General features: G+C 30.2%; 1 protein-coding gene across 2 annotated transcripts; it reads right to left on the bottom strand.

Annotated features, from left to right (window-relative positions):
- Positions 1-357: 357 nt before the first annotated feature.
- LOC134694646 (cardioacceleratory peptide receptor-like) lies at positions 358-15568 on the bottom strand. 2 transcript variants are annotated; one of them, XM_063555686.1, is made up of 7 exons: positions 15458-15568; positions 5813-5879; positions 5228-5387; positions 4218-4561; positions 3478-3619; positions 2494-2601; positions 358-1095 (listed from the first exon to the last, which is right to left on the bottom strand). In XM_063555686.1, exons 2-7 carry the CDS (start codon positions 5864-5866, stop codon positions 869-871), a joined length of 1035 nt encoding a protein of 344 aa, XP_063411756.1. In that variant the 5' UTR covers positions 5867-5879; positions 15458-15568; the 3' UTR covers positions 358-868. The 2 variants fall into 2 exon arrangements, with proteins under 2 accessions (XP_063411756.1, XP_063411755.1); XM_063555685.1 differs by lacking the exon at positions 15458-15568 and adding an exon at positions 14656-14909.
- Positions 15569-15817: the final 249 nt, after the last annotated feature.

The raw sequence follows: 15817 nt of genomic DNA, 5'->3' as shown, positions 1-15817 counted from the left end.
ACTACTGAGTTGGTGATACCTCGGGGTCGAAATCTTCACCAGCAGTGGCATCAACCCAGTGGTGTAAACAGGATTATAATATGACATATTTTTTTACTTGTTCCATTGAATGATAATGTTCAGTTTTATCTGTTTTTATTGATTTCCAAATTTTGAATTTGTATCATTGTTATATTTTCTCTCTTACCTTGGGCCGATTCAGAGCTGGAAATAGTGCATGAATACATTTATAGTATTGAAAACCGGATGTATTCTATTTCTACTCCACATGTTAAACAGCACGAGTTGGTGAGTCTAAATCTATGAAAAATTATTATGAATGACTTGTTTATTCATGAATATTGTCTAACCCAGTTTATTTCCTCACATATTTAAAAAAACCCAGATATCTTATCACTATCCGCAAGCTATGAGTCTGATTACTCAAACGAGAATATTCAGCCGAATAAAGCATATAGATCAAAGTACATTGCTTTGAACAATTTTAATTCCTCTACTTTTATATGCTTATTATTCTTAAGGTAAAGGCTGAAATCGCAGTCTTCCATGATAAAAAATACTGTTTACAATACATAGTATTAAATGACCCCATTATTTTGATATTTTCCCATACAAAGATACTTATGATTAAATATAAAAGAAAACTTTGTACAGTTATATCCCTATTCCAACATTTTGGGTATAAGATAATGTCAAAATGTAATGCAAGGACATGGATGTTTCTTATTTTTGAATAGAGATTACACTGTTGTTAAATTTGAATCAGCATTCCCGGAAACAACATATACAGTCAGTCAATATGTTTCCCTTGATCAACTCAGATATATACTTTCTTCTGTTTTGAACGATATCTGCTATTTGACTTTTGTCAGTGGTTAGTCAACATAGTATTGCAAGGGGAGTGATTTATATAGCTGATTCTTTGTTTTTCATTGACAAACAATTGTCTGTTAAAGACTAGGAAAACTAATGGATTCATAAGGTTGTTGATCGGAGCCAATACTTGCAAAAATGTGAACAGATCTCCAGCGGGTATAATATAGAACACATTCAACACTTGTGCCAAATTGATAGGAGTCCAACTTACAATGTAGACTGAAATTGTAAAAACATATTAGATAAGATACATTTACCTGTATTATTAAAACTGTTTTTATTTTAAATGTGATAATTTTCGTAGTGTTAAATATTTCGCAGTGGTGTCTTGCCATGGCTTTGTTTTGCTCGTTTGTTTGCTTTTTGGCCTGGAATGTTTATACGTAATATTTTATTAACTGTGCATTTACCGCAGATCAAATTTATTCGTTCATAGTGTAATAATTTACTTTTTTGATTGAGTTAAGCCTGCCACTTGATATTTTATCGTATGTTTTTCTATGTTCTGATGTTATGCTATTGTTTCAGAAAAAGGGAGCAGGTTTGGTACAATTAAAACGTTTAATCCCGCTGCAATTGTTTGCACGTGTACTAAGTCAGGAATCGGCTGTACAGTAGTTGTCGTCTGTTTATGTAATTTATGCGTGTTTCTCGTGGTTTTTTTTATAAAGATTAGACTGTTTGTTTTTACCGTTTGAATGGTTTTGCACTAGTAGTTTTTGAGCCCTTTATAGCTTGTTATTCGGTATGAGCCAAGGTTCCGTGTTGAAGGCCGTACATTGACTTAAAATGGTTTACTTTTTTTTTAAATTGTAATTTGGATTGAGAGTTGTCACATTGGCACTCACACCAAATCTTCCTATATCTATCTAGAGCATGTTCTTCAGTTTATAGTGCAAAGAGTTTTTTTATGAAGTTTATTAAAGTCATAATAAGAGAAAATGTCTTTTTTGACATTCTTCTGTTGAGTTGTTTTGCAATATAAATGTTTGTGAAATCATGTTGTACACGTATATGTTTTGTAATGACTTTTGCTTATTGTCAAGAATTGGTGTTTTTTTTTTATTGATTTTGTTTATTATACTAAATACTAAATTTTTATTTTTACAAAAATTAAAAAAAAAACATTCTCAAACATGTTTGTTTTATTCATACGCGCAAAATTATATGAACTTTATGTACAGTAGTTGTCGTTTGTTTATGTAATATATACGTGTTTCTCGTTTCTCGTTTTGTTTATATAGATTAGACCGTTGGTTTTCCCGTTTGAATGGTTTTACACTAGTAATTTTGGGGCCCTTTATAGCTTGTTGTTCGGTGTGAGCCAAGGCTCCGTGTTGAAGGCCGTACTTTAACCTATAATGGTTTAATTTTTAAATTGTTATTTGGATGGAGAGTTGTCTCATTGGCACTCACACCACATCTTCCTATATCTATTGTTTGAACTATTTGCCTTTCAACTAACACAGAGTACCGGCCAATTTATATGTAGAATATCTCACGATTTGTTTCTGGTTTTTAAATAATTACATATTTTCGAATAAACTGGTGAAAGTTGTATTATTAACCAATTGTACGTGTACCCTTAATGTTAGAAAATGTGACGAAATATTTTACCTATGACGACTGCTAATGAAAGCTTTATTGTTTTCATTTTAGCGGTTGTAATGACAGAGGTAGAAGCTGTTTGTGCATTTAATCCGTTACCAAGGAAAGTCGTTGTACCTACAATTGTAAACAAATTTATCCAAAAACGTGAAACATAGAACGAGTTAATTCCTTCAACACAAAAAACTTTTCTTCATTAATTCATTTTGTTATCCAATTAAGAAATGATAGTACTGTAGTTGAAGAGTTACTGTTATCAGTTATCTTTTGATGGTTGCACATGCAGTTTAACAGATTAACGGATTAAAGAGCAATAATATGCAGGACGTTAAAAAATCCTTAATCTGATATTCAACAAAGTCCGAAAAACCTCACGAATTAGTCACAATAAGTCATTTCAGGATTCATGTCTTTAACCGGAAAAGATCGTCAATTTCGCACGCCTTTATGACGTCGTCTACCAGATAGAAGGCGCGCCTGTATCCCTACTCTATTAACAGTTTCCAGCACATTTATAATCGTCATTCGGTAGGTTAGTATATAAATAATTAATGTTCCGTAATAACGTAATCGTGATTGCCGTATGATTGAGACAGGGTGACCATCCTTTTAGATTTAGATTTTCCAAGTATTGTGTGCAGTATAAAATAAACCCTTTTCACCGGTTTGGTCAACATGTGTTTGAAATTTCTATGCATATATTTATGTCACGTATCTCGGAACTTGCCTATAATATGCTATTAAGATTCAAATGACAAAATTAATTTTGGCAATATGTGAATGAAATTCAATGTTGATTTGACATTACAAAAAAAATGTGAAATGACTTGCATCAATAAAAGTAATTCACGACATACGTGATGTCATATACGGATTCCTATTGATGTGTTTGATTTTTGTTTTATAATTTACAATCAAAACGAAATGGCATTTTGTAAATTTGATATAAATGAACTCAAACTTCGACCTCCTAACAGTAGCTATTATACTTACCATGTGAAACTATCGTATTTGGTGACCCTTGAAGTCCAAATTTTTCTCGTCGAATAATGACTCTTATGATCCATGTATAACATGATATTATTATACAAACTGGGATTATCCAATTTATGAACATTTCAGCAAGTACTATAGCCTGAAGAGAAGAATTATTCTGCAGATTAAACATTTAAATGAGAGGTTCCAAGGGACATACACGATTTTACATCTTAGTACAACTGGTGGAAAATTTTAACACGTGATGTAGTTGAGATTAATTTTCAAATGAAACAAAACGGAATCAAGGTATTTCTGAGTCAACAAAGCAAGTAAGATAATTAATAACTGACATGATTTCTGAAAATCGTCATGGTTGCTTCATTGAAAATCTCCTTGTGTTGACTGTTGTTCTTTTATTAGTTTGAGGATGTTTTAAAATCACATTTACTCAACCATTTTCTACATTAGAAAAAAGCTTGTACCAAATCAGAAAAATATCAGTTGTTATCTATTCGTTTGATGTGTTTGAGCATTTGATTTTGCCATTTAATTAGGGACTTTCCGTTTTGAATTTTCCTCGGAGTTCAGTATTTTAATGATTTTACTTTTCCCAATCGAAGGACTTGTGCAAAGTATAACTTATTTTATATTATTACTTTTATTTAATAAAACACTATTTCTTTTAATGTAATGATCTTAAATAGAAAGCCTCTTTTATAGTTTTACGGAAATAATTAAAACAAAATACCACATACCTGCATATGCTTGAAATCATGCCAGCATATATGTATTCCATGTGCTTTATATGAGTCCGAGAACCTAATATTTACGGCATATGGTAGTGTAAGTATTAGAGCCAACATCCATGCGCCAGAAACAAGTCCATAACGATATCTGTTTCCTTTTGTTGATGCTGACAATGGTCGCACAATAACAAATAACCTATCTATAGTTAGCACAACAATCAGAAATGTCGACGCAAAGATTGTCACATTAGTACAATATCCGAAGAAAATAAAACAGGAATACTTTTCCCATTTATCAAGGAATCGTTCAAATATACAACTCGGAAGAACATATAGTAGTCCAACAAATAAATCTGAAGATAGAGATTTGCATAATGGAAAAACAAACAACTTCATTAACCTCATGTAAAAACATACTTAGAGTATTTCAATGTAGTGTGTACATATATGCCCCTTTGTTTTTCTTTCTTAACATATTTGTTTGTTTTATACTGTGATAGTAATAAAAACTATTACCCCAAGATAACTCCAGAACCACAATTTTTGACATTTTTACTTATTATGTCTCTTTGATTTGCTCATATACTGTTTTCAATATTAGGGAACGATATGCGACTATTATATTAGGAGGTAAAGCTAAAACAAAAACCGATTTACTCCACCATTTACTTCAATCGGAAATTGAGGAGTATAGCAATTGTTAACCGTTCATTTGATGTGTTTCACCTTTTATATTGCCATTCGGGGACATTCCGATTTTTTCTTATTCGTATTTTTGTGGGTTTGCTTTTTTCTCGAAACAGCTAAAAAGTTCATGAATACTGTCCAAATTACTTTGCTATTAGAAAATGAAATATGCGTGTTTAACTCTGCATGCATACGATGCTTTGATATATTTCGCATCATTTCCTAGAAGACTAAGATATTTTATTGACTTTGTCATGTAAGATAGTTGTAAATTGATGTTTAAAAATTAGATCATCAATAAATGTGTTCCTTATCTTCACATCACAAATTACCTGCAATGCTAAGGTGTTTAACAAAGAAAGCCATCCTACTTTTCTTCTTCAGCCTCATCAACATTAAGATAAGCACAGTATTGAGTATGATTATCCCTACTGCCTCTGTCAGCGCAATCCATTTTAGTATAGGAGACTCAGGAGATGTTTCATTTAACATCTAAAAAAACATTTGTTTTATCAAACTGATACTAGACAACAACAATATCAAATTTCAAATCTAACGAAAAACCAGATATTTAAAAAGTCATGAATGTGATTATTCTTTTATCATTACTTCAAAGAAGATTTGTGAATAAAAACAATGCCGATGTTAAAGGACATTACTTTTAGAGGAAAAATCATTAAAATCGTTTACTTTAAGGAAACAAAGGGAACTAGCTCTCTATTTGTGTTTCTGATATATAGTATAGAAGAGTAGCATCTAATGCCATAATAAGGGCGAAAATAGGTTAATTGATAATTATGTAATTGGTGGTCCCATGTTTTTCTCACATTAGATAGACACGATTTACGAATATCTGTTAATTAAGGATATAAAATATTATCCTCACCCACAAATTAATGAATGGTTTATATACTTACACGTTTTGTATCAACGCATTTGTCGGTTTTGTTTACTGTAACATTATTTGCCATGATTTTTAAAAACCTAGAATAGAAAAGATAAATCAATGACGATAATTTTTTCAAAACGTTTAACGACTTCATATCAAATAATACTCTTCAAGATGGTGCGTTAACTCCAACTAGTGGAAAATTTATAGAAGAAACTTTGTATATTGAATTCATTCAATTTAAAACTGTTTTTAAAAAAGTGGCAATATCTTCATACATCATGTATTTAATTTTATTAAGGTATTTATTTAACTAGTTATCTTAGTTATATTCGGTTTATTTGATTTTTTAGTCAGACTTCTATTAACGTGTAATGTTGAAGTATGCACAACGGACTCGTTGTTCCATTTAATAATAGCAACAGGTCGCACAAACTATAGTAACTGATTTTAAAAGGATCTTTTTGTCTTTCTGGAATTACATATTGAGTGATAGAAAAACCTCGATTTGTTTTCTCTAATATCAATTTAGGACTTATAACAGCGGTATGCTACTGTTGTCTTTATTTCTTGCATCTTTTTTAAGTTGTTATACACAATCTCAAAATTTTCGAAAGGTCAACCAAAAACGTTATGTTCCTGATATAACTTTAAAAAACCTTTAATTATTGTTCCTATTATGCTAAGAGTATGAATTATATGAATTATTTTAAACGTATATTTAACGTATTTGTACTTTTGCTTTTGAATTTGAATTGCATGGATGTATCTTGTGTGTCTGTCACAATTGAAATTAGACACGTTCTTATTGATTGGTGAATGTATTCTCTTAAATAACAAATGTATATATTTTTTTATTAGTATCACTATACCACTATTAAAACAATATAATATCACTTTGATCGGTAACAGACTACACTACAAACTATGGCCATCGACAGTACTACACATGGTACTTTAATTACAGATAATATTATTCATTACACGCATTGGAAATCGTCAGACAACTTAAATGCAATGTCAACTTTGTCTTAGGTGGTTGTCACTGAAGATATAATATAATTATTCAATTATTCATATCTAAAACTTTTCATCATATTATGTTCATGTAGACTGATCATTGTCAGGCAACCATCCTTTAGATGAACTTAAAATGTTAAATGTTTCAATGAAATTATTGTTCTTAGTTAACCAGTCACACCATTTCATTGCCTTTATAAACTTCACTACAGCATGAAGTATATACATACAATCAAACCGAAATATAAAATTAAATATAACTATATTGTATATAACTTAAGGTGACAGTAGTTTATCGAAGAAACAAATACAGGCAACACTCAAAAATGAAGGATAAGCATGAATTTATAATAATCTACCTGGTTAAAACACATTAACAAGTAAACAATTTCTACATTTTCAACAATGAAATATGGAAATATCTATAAAAGCCGATGCTGAAAAGTATAAGATTCGTATATAAAAAGGTCAGATGAGCAATAACAACGATATCGACTGATGCTTCGACATTATGGAACACAAGTGTTAAACACATGAGTATAGTTCATCTTGATGTCGCATTTTGTGTGATAAAGGTAGATGGTAGGCAGAAATTGATCCGTAATTTAAAAAAGCATTTTCTATATGACTTATTTGTACACAAAGGTTAGTTTAAAAAAGGGCTTTTTCTTACTTTTTTTTTATTGTTGGACTCTTATAACATCGAGAGTGGTAATGAGAAATGTATCAAAGGTAAACAAACCGTCCGAAGGGTGTGTAGAAAAAAAACACACAACAATACTCACAGTAAAACTCAGCTTTTTCATTATTTTTTTCATTATTTTTTAGAAGTCTATGTCGGACATTTAAAAAGAAAGAAAGCAGTAAGTTTGTATTGGTTAGATTGGACATTTGCAATATGACTTTTTAAATGAATGCTGTAAAAGATTAAACATGACGATTTGAAAGATACAATAAATAAAGTTTCGTCCCATTATGATATATACCAAAAAGCTTGTGTTTAACGGGAAGAATGTATTTAGAAGGATCCATGATAGAACAACTATCGAAACAAGAAGAGGGACAGAGTTGAATAATCAGTCAAATTCATACCATTTATTGTACCTGGGTATATATCTATTGCACATTTCATACCCTAATACGTTTAGACAATATTTTTGGCGATCTTCTATTTTGCCAGCATTTTTTCTACTAAGCGGAAGATACCATGGGGGAAAAAAGATCAATATACGAAGTAACGCAAACAAAACCATGGCCAAAAAGAAAAATGCCGATAATACGAACAAGAGTCTACTAAACATGGCACAGAAATATAATGATCAACACGAACCGTATAGAAATACGTGAATGATGGAATGGTCAGCATACCTGATACAAAGGAAACATTCGTAGTGTTGATCATGACAAATGAAAACAATGATGATGTTATAATAAAGGAATAGGGAACGAGATTAACGATGCGTCAGTTTAACCATGCTAGTAATCATTTCTGACATTGATATACGATCAATCAAATAATAATGACAGGACAATTTTTAAGCTCACTATCAAAGAAAGTTTTCGTCATGATCAACCGCCAATCAAAGAAATCATAAGAAGACAAATTAATTAACTAGAACACATTGTACAGTGTATGCCGACTTTCCAGAACTGTTGCCGTAATAAAGGTCACACTTTATAAAGTGTTATAATGTTTACTTATACTGAGTTAATTCCACTGGTGGTGATTCGTATGTCTTCGATAGTTTACTTAGCGCAGTGCCTTGAAGTTGACATGGTTTATAGCATGTCTGTTGTGATTCTCCGTTGGTATTTTTTTTTAATTTTTTTTTTTTTTTTAGATATTATGATAGAATTAACCGACTTTTTATATTGATACTAAACATTTTTTCTTTTCTGATAATAATCTTACGTCACAACAACATGAACAATTGCATGCGAATTTATTTGGTTTAATGACCTATTGTTTTGACTATCAACCAGCAAAATTCTGATCAGCTCTTTGTCGAAAAATATACATGTAGGGTTTTTTAACGTCTCATAGTCTTGATTATTAACGACTAGTATTAATATTGATACGAATTGTTATCGAATCCACGTGCACAATATTTCAATCAACATTGATTGAATTCATCCCAAACTTATCAAGTCAACTTCCGTATATCAACAATAAAGAAAAGAAATCATGTTTCTATCGACCATATCAACACTAATACAATCGATACTGTAGAAAGATTCGTAAAATACCAACTATTCCGTTGAATCTATTTAATAATGGCCATTTTGCTTAGTCGCTACATATGTTAACTCTCACCTTAAATTACATTATTAGCAATTTATAAAATTACACAAAACATATTCAACAAGAAATGTGGTAGTTTTAGGATGAATAAATCGAAAAGGACGATCCAAACAGCTATGAAATTATGTCATCATCTGTATTTGTAAAGTCAACCATTTTTGAAAGAGCCACAACTTTTTTTATTTTACACGTTGATAAAAATACCCCATAATGGAACAAAATGATAGCATATTCGCAGAGAATATTACTACACCTGATGTGGTTTTATAAGATTATAAAAATCGTATAATAGATATAGAAAGATGTGGTATAAGTGCCAATTAGACAACTCTCCATCCAAGTAACAATTTATAAAATAAACCATTATAGGTCAAGATACACTGTATAATGGATGTACACTATGTAAGATTTGTATTATAATTCAATCTCATACTTAGTAATACAAATCTTCTCGATCTTAAACGCTACTTTTTCAGGACATACTGTAAAACATGGTATGGTACAGTGGTATGGTATGTGTTATGGTATGATGGTATGGTACGAATACCATCATACCATGGTATGCATGAATGGTACCATGGTATGGTATGATGGTATGGTACAAATTACTATACCATGGTAAGAATTACTATACCATGGTACGAATTACTATACCATGGTTCAAATTATTATATCATGGTATAACTTGATGGTATGAAGCATGGTAAGGTTTTTTGAAGTAGGAAATTTAGAAAAATCTAAAATTCTTTTTTAATTTGTTGACATTATGTACATATAATCAGGTAACTATTAAGTTAAGGTAAGTTAGATAGATATAATGTCCTGTTCTGACAGGTTGAAATGGCTGTCAATTATTCTTTGATTTTTTTTAGAAGTACTGCATATCTTATGATTATAATCTAAATAATGTAATTAAAGTTTGATAGCATAACCTTCTATCAATGGTAAACTTTTATATTGTTTTGAAATATGACACTTTAAACAGTTGAGTTGCATATTCTGTCTACATCTATGGCCAATAAATCCAACTAAAAATGTGAATAAAACGTGAATGCATCTCCTGTGTGGATAAGAAAACACCATACTTTCAAATTAAACTGTCACTAATATAATACTATGCTATGTTAGTTGATACATGGATAGATACCACATGTTGTAGAGTGTATTTTGTTTTCTTCATTTATATATAAAAACAATGTGCATGAAGGAAGTGAATACACAATATCAACCAAGGAATGTGTCTTTTTTATTATGTGAAATTTTTATAAACAACTTTATTTCATTTTTTAAAAATTAATTGCAAAATTTGAATATTTTGTATACTATATGTAATAATAATAATATAATCATATCCAGTTATGTCTTGAAAGTCACAACAACAAAGAAAATTGTGTTATTATAAAACAACCATGCAACAACGTATCCCATAGGATTCAACACTATTAGGCTTGAGATGGTCATTTTAAGATGCATTTTTTTAATATAATCAAATATGAAAATGATTTATGTGTATATTGATATATTGATATTTCAATTCTCCATCAACAGTTCTAGTTATTATGTTTATTAATTTGTTATGGTCACTTGAGTTTCTAATTTGCTGTATTGCTTCACCTTTAATAATACTCGAAATGCATGCTGTGAGTGACAGCTATTTCTGTGCAGATATAGATAAGAATAGGTTTCTTTAAAATGTATTTCAAGGTCAATAATGCCATGTATTGTAAATCTTTATTTATATATAAATGAAGAAAAACCTTTAATTACATCAACGTCTAAAAACAAAATTTTTTCGTTTGAGATTTCTTAGTTCAGACTTTAATAAAGGTTATAATCATTTGCTAGACGAAAAAAATGTATAATTTCATCTGATGTTCCATCGAATATTATGAATACAGATTGTCCCTATATCTGCCATGATAGAATATTTTTTATTCAGACTTGCTCAAATAGTTTATGCATAGATGTAATAACATCTATGGTTTATGGAAATTAGGGTTTTAATTTTTTTTAATTTTTTTCATAGTTTTCATTTAGTACTACCGGATATTTTTGTGTGTTATATGGAACCCCCCCCCCTGCCTATGTTTAAAATGGTTTTGTCTTCAAACAAAACCCCTAGAATGATTTTCTTGACATTTTCAGAAGTGACACAATTTGCTGGCAATGCCATGGTGGTCGAGTAACATAAAACTTTCAGGTCAGGTCTGGTACTTTGAAATAACAGACATTTATTATAATCCAATGCTGTGTAGTCATGTTGTTCAAAACAATATCCAAGTAAATTGACTAATCTATGTAATATACAGGTTGCAAAATGAACATTCAAAGATTCATCGATACATCACTTTCAGACATCACAAATGGAGTTCTTCACATTCCCCATCAAAATAAGCAACAGTGTCCAATACTGTGGACACACAAAAATAATAGAGTCCAATAATATGTGTGGTCAAAACCATGCAGAATACAGTTGAATAGTAATGTAACACAACTTCTATGAATCTACAAATTCTCCCAAGATATGCTAAAATCTGTCCAGAACAACAAAATCCTTTTTAAAGTTTCATATTGCCATGATTGTGTGGGTCTTTTCTCGCCTTCAATTCTCCTTAACACTGAAATAGAGGGCTCTTATATACCTTTATCTCCAAATATTCCCCAACTGACCTTAATATTCTCCAAATATTCTCCAACTGACCTAAATGATCTCCAAATATTCTCCAACTCTTTGTTTACAAAAATACAACATATAAATCATATAAAAGTATTTACTACGTGACCTACAGAACATGCTATGTTAATCTTATAGCAGGATAGCCATTTGACTTAATGACTTTAACAGACGATAACCAAAATATTAAATATGACAAAATTAATTACAGTGGACAAAATAACACTAGTACAGCAATAAAAAAGTCCTTTAATTGAACAAAAGTTTTAGTCACGGCAGATTATATTCTTACTAACTACAACTAATCACCAACCACACTGTTTTTCTTCAACATGATAATTTTACTATGTGGCAAGGATAGGACAAGAATAAATCAAGATTTCCACAATTTTAACCGTCGCTTACAACTTTATGAAGTTCTTAACTTGCTTAATGTATGTCAATATCCTAACTTAAAGAACTAACTCCGCTTTTGAATGTGTGTGGGCAATTCTTTTCTAAATCATTAATTGTTTTGATTCTAAATGTCTTGAAAAAATTGAACCAATGAATATTTTGTTTACATTGTTTTTTCAACAAATACTCAGGTTCCTGTTACTTATTGAATAAGAAAGAGTTTGTTTTGCATAGGTCAAAAAAGAAAGATAAGAAAACATAATAAAATCCTGTTTAAGAATAGGTTTATAGACTTTTCTAAATTTCCTACTTCAAAAAAACATACCATGCTTCATATCATTAAGTTATACCATGGTATAACAATTTGTACCATGGTATAGTAATTTGTACCATACCATCATACCATACCATGGTACCATTCATGCATACCATGGTATGATGGTATTCGTACCATACCACCATACCATACCACATACCATACCACCGTACCATACCATGTTTTACAGTATGCCCTCTTTCAGGTACAATAAAAGTTAAGTTATAACTAAACACTTACGAGATTTGAAACTTCACCGTTCATTAAAATGAGGCTGGATTTATTAGATTTTTATCGTGTAATGATAAACTATTTCTTGATATATATATTACAGGGTGTGATATGTATAGATTATTACATGGCATTTTTCATATCAGACCCTTTATCGGCCCAAGGTTATGATATCAGCCCAAGAGCCGCAGGCTCGAGGGCTAATATCATGAACGAGGGCCGATAAAGGGTCTGATATGAAAAATGACATGTAATTATCTTTTTATCATATACTTCAGCAGAAGAAATACAGACAAGAACTTTTAAAATTTAATTTTGTTTGTCATTGCACTTTCAGATTTATAACATTTACAGACAACCAAAAATAAATCTTAACTTTTAATTGTTTTTATTGATATTACAAGCATTTTATTTATCTTGTCACAACAATTATCATGTTCTTCAATAATATTGTCACCTTATCTATGTCTTTCGTAACATGTTTAACTTAATTCATTTTTGCTCCTCAACCATTTTGTGAAAATTCTTATCACTTGCCGTTTTCAAACAAATTTCCGGAAATGCACGACGTTGCATGTGATAAACGTCACGGAAATTAACGGAAAGGCATGTGATAACATTCCGGAAGCAGTTAATAAAGGCACCTTTATCAGCCCGCTATGGAAATTCTTAGGAATCTGTTTAATAAACCTAGTAATTCTTTTATAGCCTTTGATATTTTAAAATGTTATTAAACTGTAAAATTTTAGTAATATTTTATACAAGTATATGAATCCTATTAAAGACGTCACCAAATATACGTAATAAATCACCATAGTAGATTTAACGTAATATAATTTACTCAGGAGAATTGAATTCTTATCGATTTATTTACTCCAATAAATTCAGTTAGCAAAAATATTTATATAATGAAGTTTTTATGCAAAACTACCTCAATCGATTCAGTAGAAAATAAATACATCAATGAAACAGGTCTATTTGCGATCATTTTGACACTTCTAATTATGATTTCATATCAATCTTATACATAGAAGCGCACAAATTCGATGTTATGTTATTTTTTTTATGTCTTAGAATTGTTTACAATATTTTTTTTCCCTATTTTTTCATTCTTAATTTTCTTTGTCTAAAATTCTCCATGAAATATTTTAACATCACACGTGATTTCTTAATGAATTACACGCCATGTCATGGTTGTTCTTATTGATAAGATAACGTTTTAAAGAGAAAGGGCAACCTACATCTACTAATTGTGACAATAAGATAGGAAAAAATTAAAAAAGAATTATGGTGTTTAATTAAACCCTATTAAAAACATATTCAATATTAACGTACTACCCATCAGCAGAGCATAATCTTACAAATAGGAAATAAAACATAAAACATCAGAAAAAAACCAGTTCATACTTTGCTCATTAGTTGATCGTTGTGACAATCTTCCGCATTATATTTTGTATGATGAAGAAAAAGGCAGAAAATAATATGTGAATACAGCTAATAAATAACAGTATGTTTGGGTGCATATTAAAGGCTTGAATATTATATTGATGAATTGCAAGATGGCTCGTTTCATTTATTTGTTTATTTTATCTATCTCAGATATTAACATACTGATTTCAATTTTATATTTCAGTATTCATCGAAATCTAAACATTGAATAACTGTGAGCGTATGGTTCTACTTCGAATGCTCCATATGAAAAACAAACCCAACTACAATATGGATACTGATCACATGATGTATACTATTACAAAAGTATATTAGAATGAAAAAAATGAAAATACTTTAAAAAAAAAATGCTTTCACACGAAATTAATGTCACCATTGTGACCATTCCAAAAATAAAACAGTAGCATATTTAACCGCTATTTTTAATGTGTTTATTTTTTTGATAATATGAAAAGTATGAAAATGTAGGTAAAATCAACTTACCCTTCAAATAGATTATAAACTTCCTCTATACAAATAGAATACAAGTGATACGGAAATTTGTAGTGAACTGCCTAATACAATGTTCTATCAAGTGTCTATGATTTCTTTATATTGTCATGATTGTGTATCACGCAAATAATATTCTTCCGCGTATAAACAATTTCTAAGGTTTCCAATAAGACCACACATATTGATAAAGTTTCAACCGCCTTAGTTTTCAACTATCCACACAATAATTCACATTTATCTTCTAACACGTCAATTATAACACCATGTATAATACTGACAAAATTATGTCAATTATTGGGAAAACAATTAACTACGTGTTGTAATGTATAATTATTTAAGTACTTATTTCCCCCTTCTGATAATAAAAGTGGCGACTAAACTAGAAATTGCCGCTTGTCTATGAGATTTTTTTTTTTTATCATTTCAGTAATGCAAAAATCAACAAAGATGCCCATAACCCATGCAAGTCAACGAACAGAAAATTAAAAAAAACCCCAAGAAAACACGACAACGACACTGTTTGTCCCTCCAAACCGACAACAAAAAACAATAAGATATTTATGATAGAAATCCCTTAAGATTTAAAAGACATAAATATTTAAGTATTAAATAGCATAATTTATAATTTATAAAGTGTCTGGTTTTTTTACAGCGTCAGAATTCTTTCATTGACGATAAGCAGTAAAAATAATTGAATTACACGATGGTGTTATGAATATTTAGCTTGAGCCTCACCCACTAGATATTTTGCTAGGATATGTCTGCAGTTAAAATATTGATGGTAATCAAATACCTTCTAAATCAGGTTGTTCCTCTCAATTCTTTCTTTTGAAAACTTTGTATACGTTGGTAATGAAAGGTTAAATAAAATCAGCAGATATTTCGTTGAAATTATATCCTTTTCTTGATTCAAAGTATTGTAAAACGGGAACATGGGGAAGCGGGTTTTTAGCAAATCGAAAAATTACTCCCACGCTGCTTATCAAATATGACGTCAGTCTGTTAAATATTACCTACATTTTAAATAATTCTAGTTATCGACAAACGAAACTCATCACTAAAAAGCTGTAACAAATAATGAAATCGTCTTTTTCTGTAATACCTGAGAAATTTAACTGGAAAATATTTGAGAAACAGAGTGTAAAAGAGTGGA

Source organism: Mytilus trossulus, chromosome 13, assembly GCF_036588685.1.
Source record: "Mytilus trossulus isolate FHL-02 chromosome 13, PNRI_Mtr1.1.1.hap1, whole genome shotgun sequence".
In the NCBI taxonomy this organism is placed as follows: domain Eukaryota; kingdom Metazoa; phylum Mollusca; class Bivalvia; order Mytilida; family Mytilidae; genus Mytilus; species Mytilus trossulus.
The sequence above is the reverse complement of the archived record's forward strand: the minus strand, read 5'-3'. Positions and strand labels throughout refer to the sequence as shown.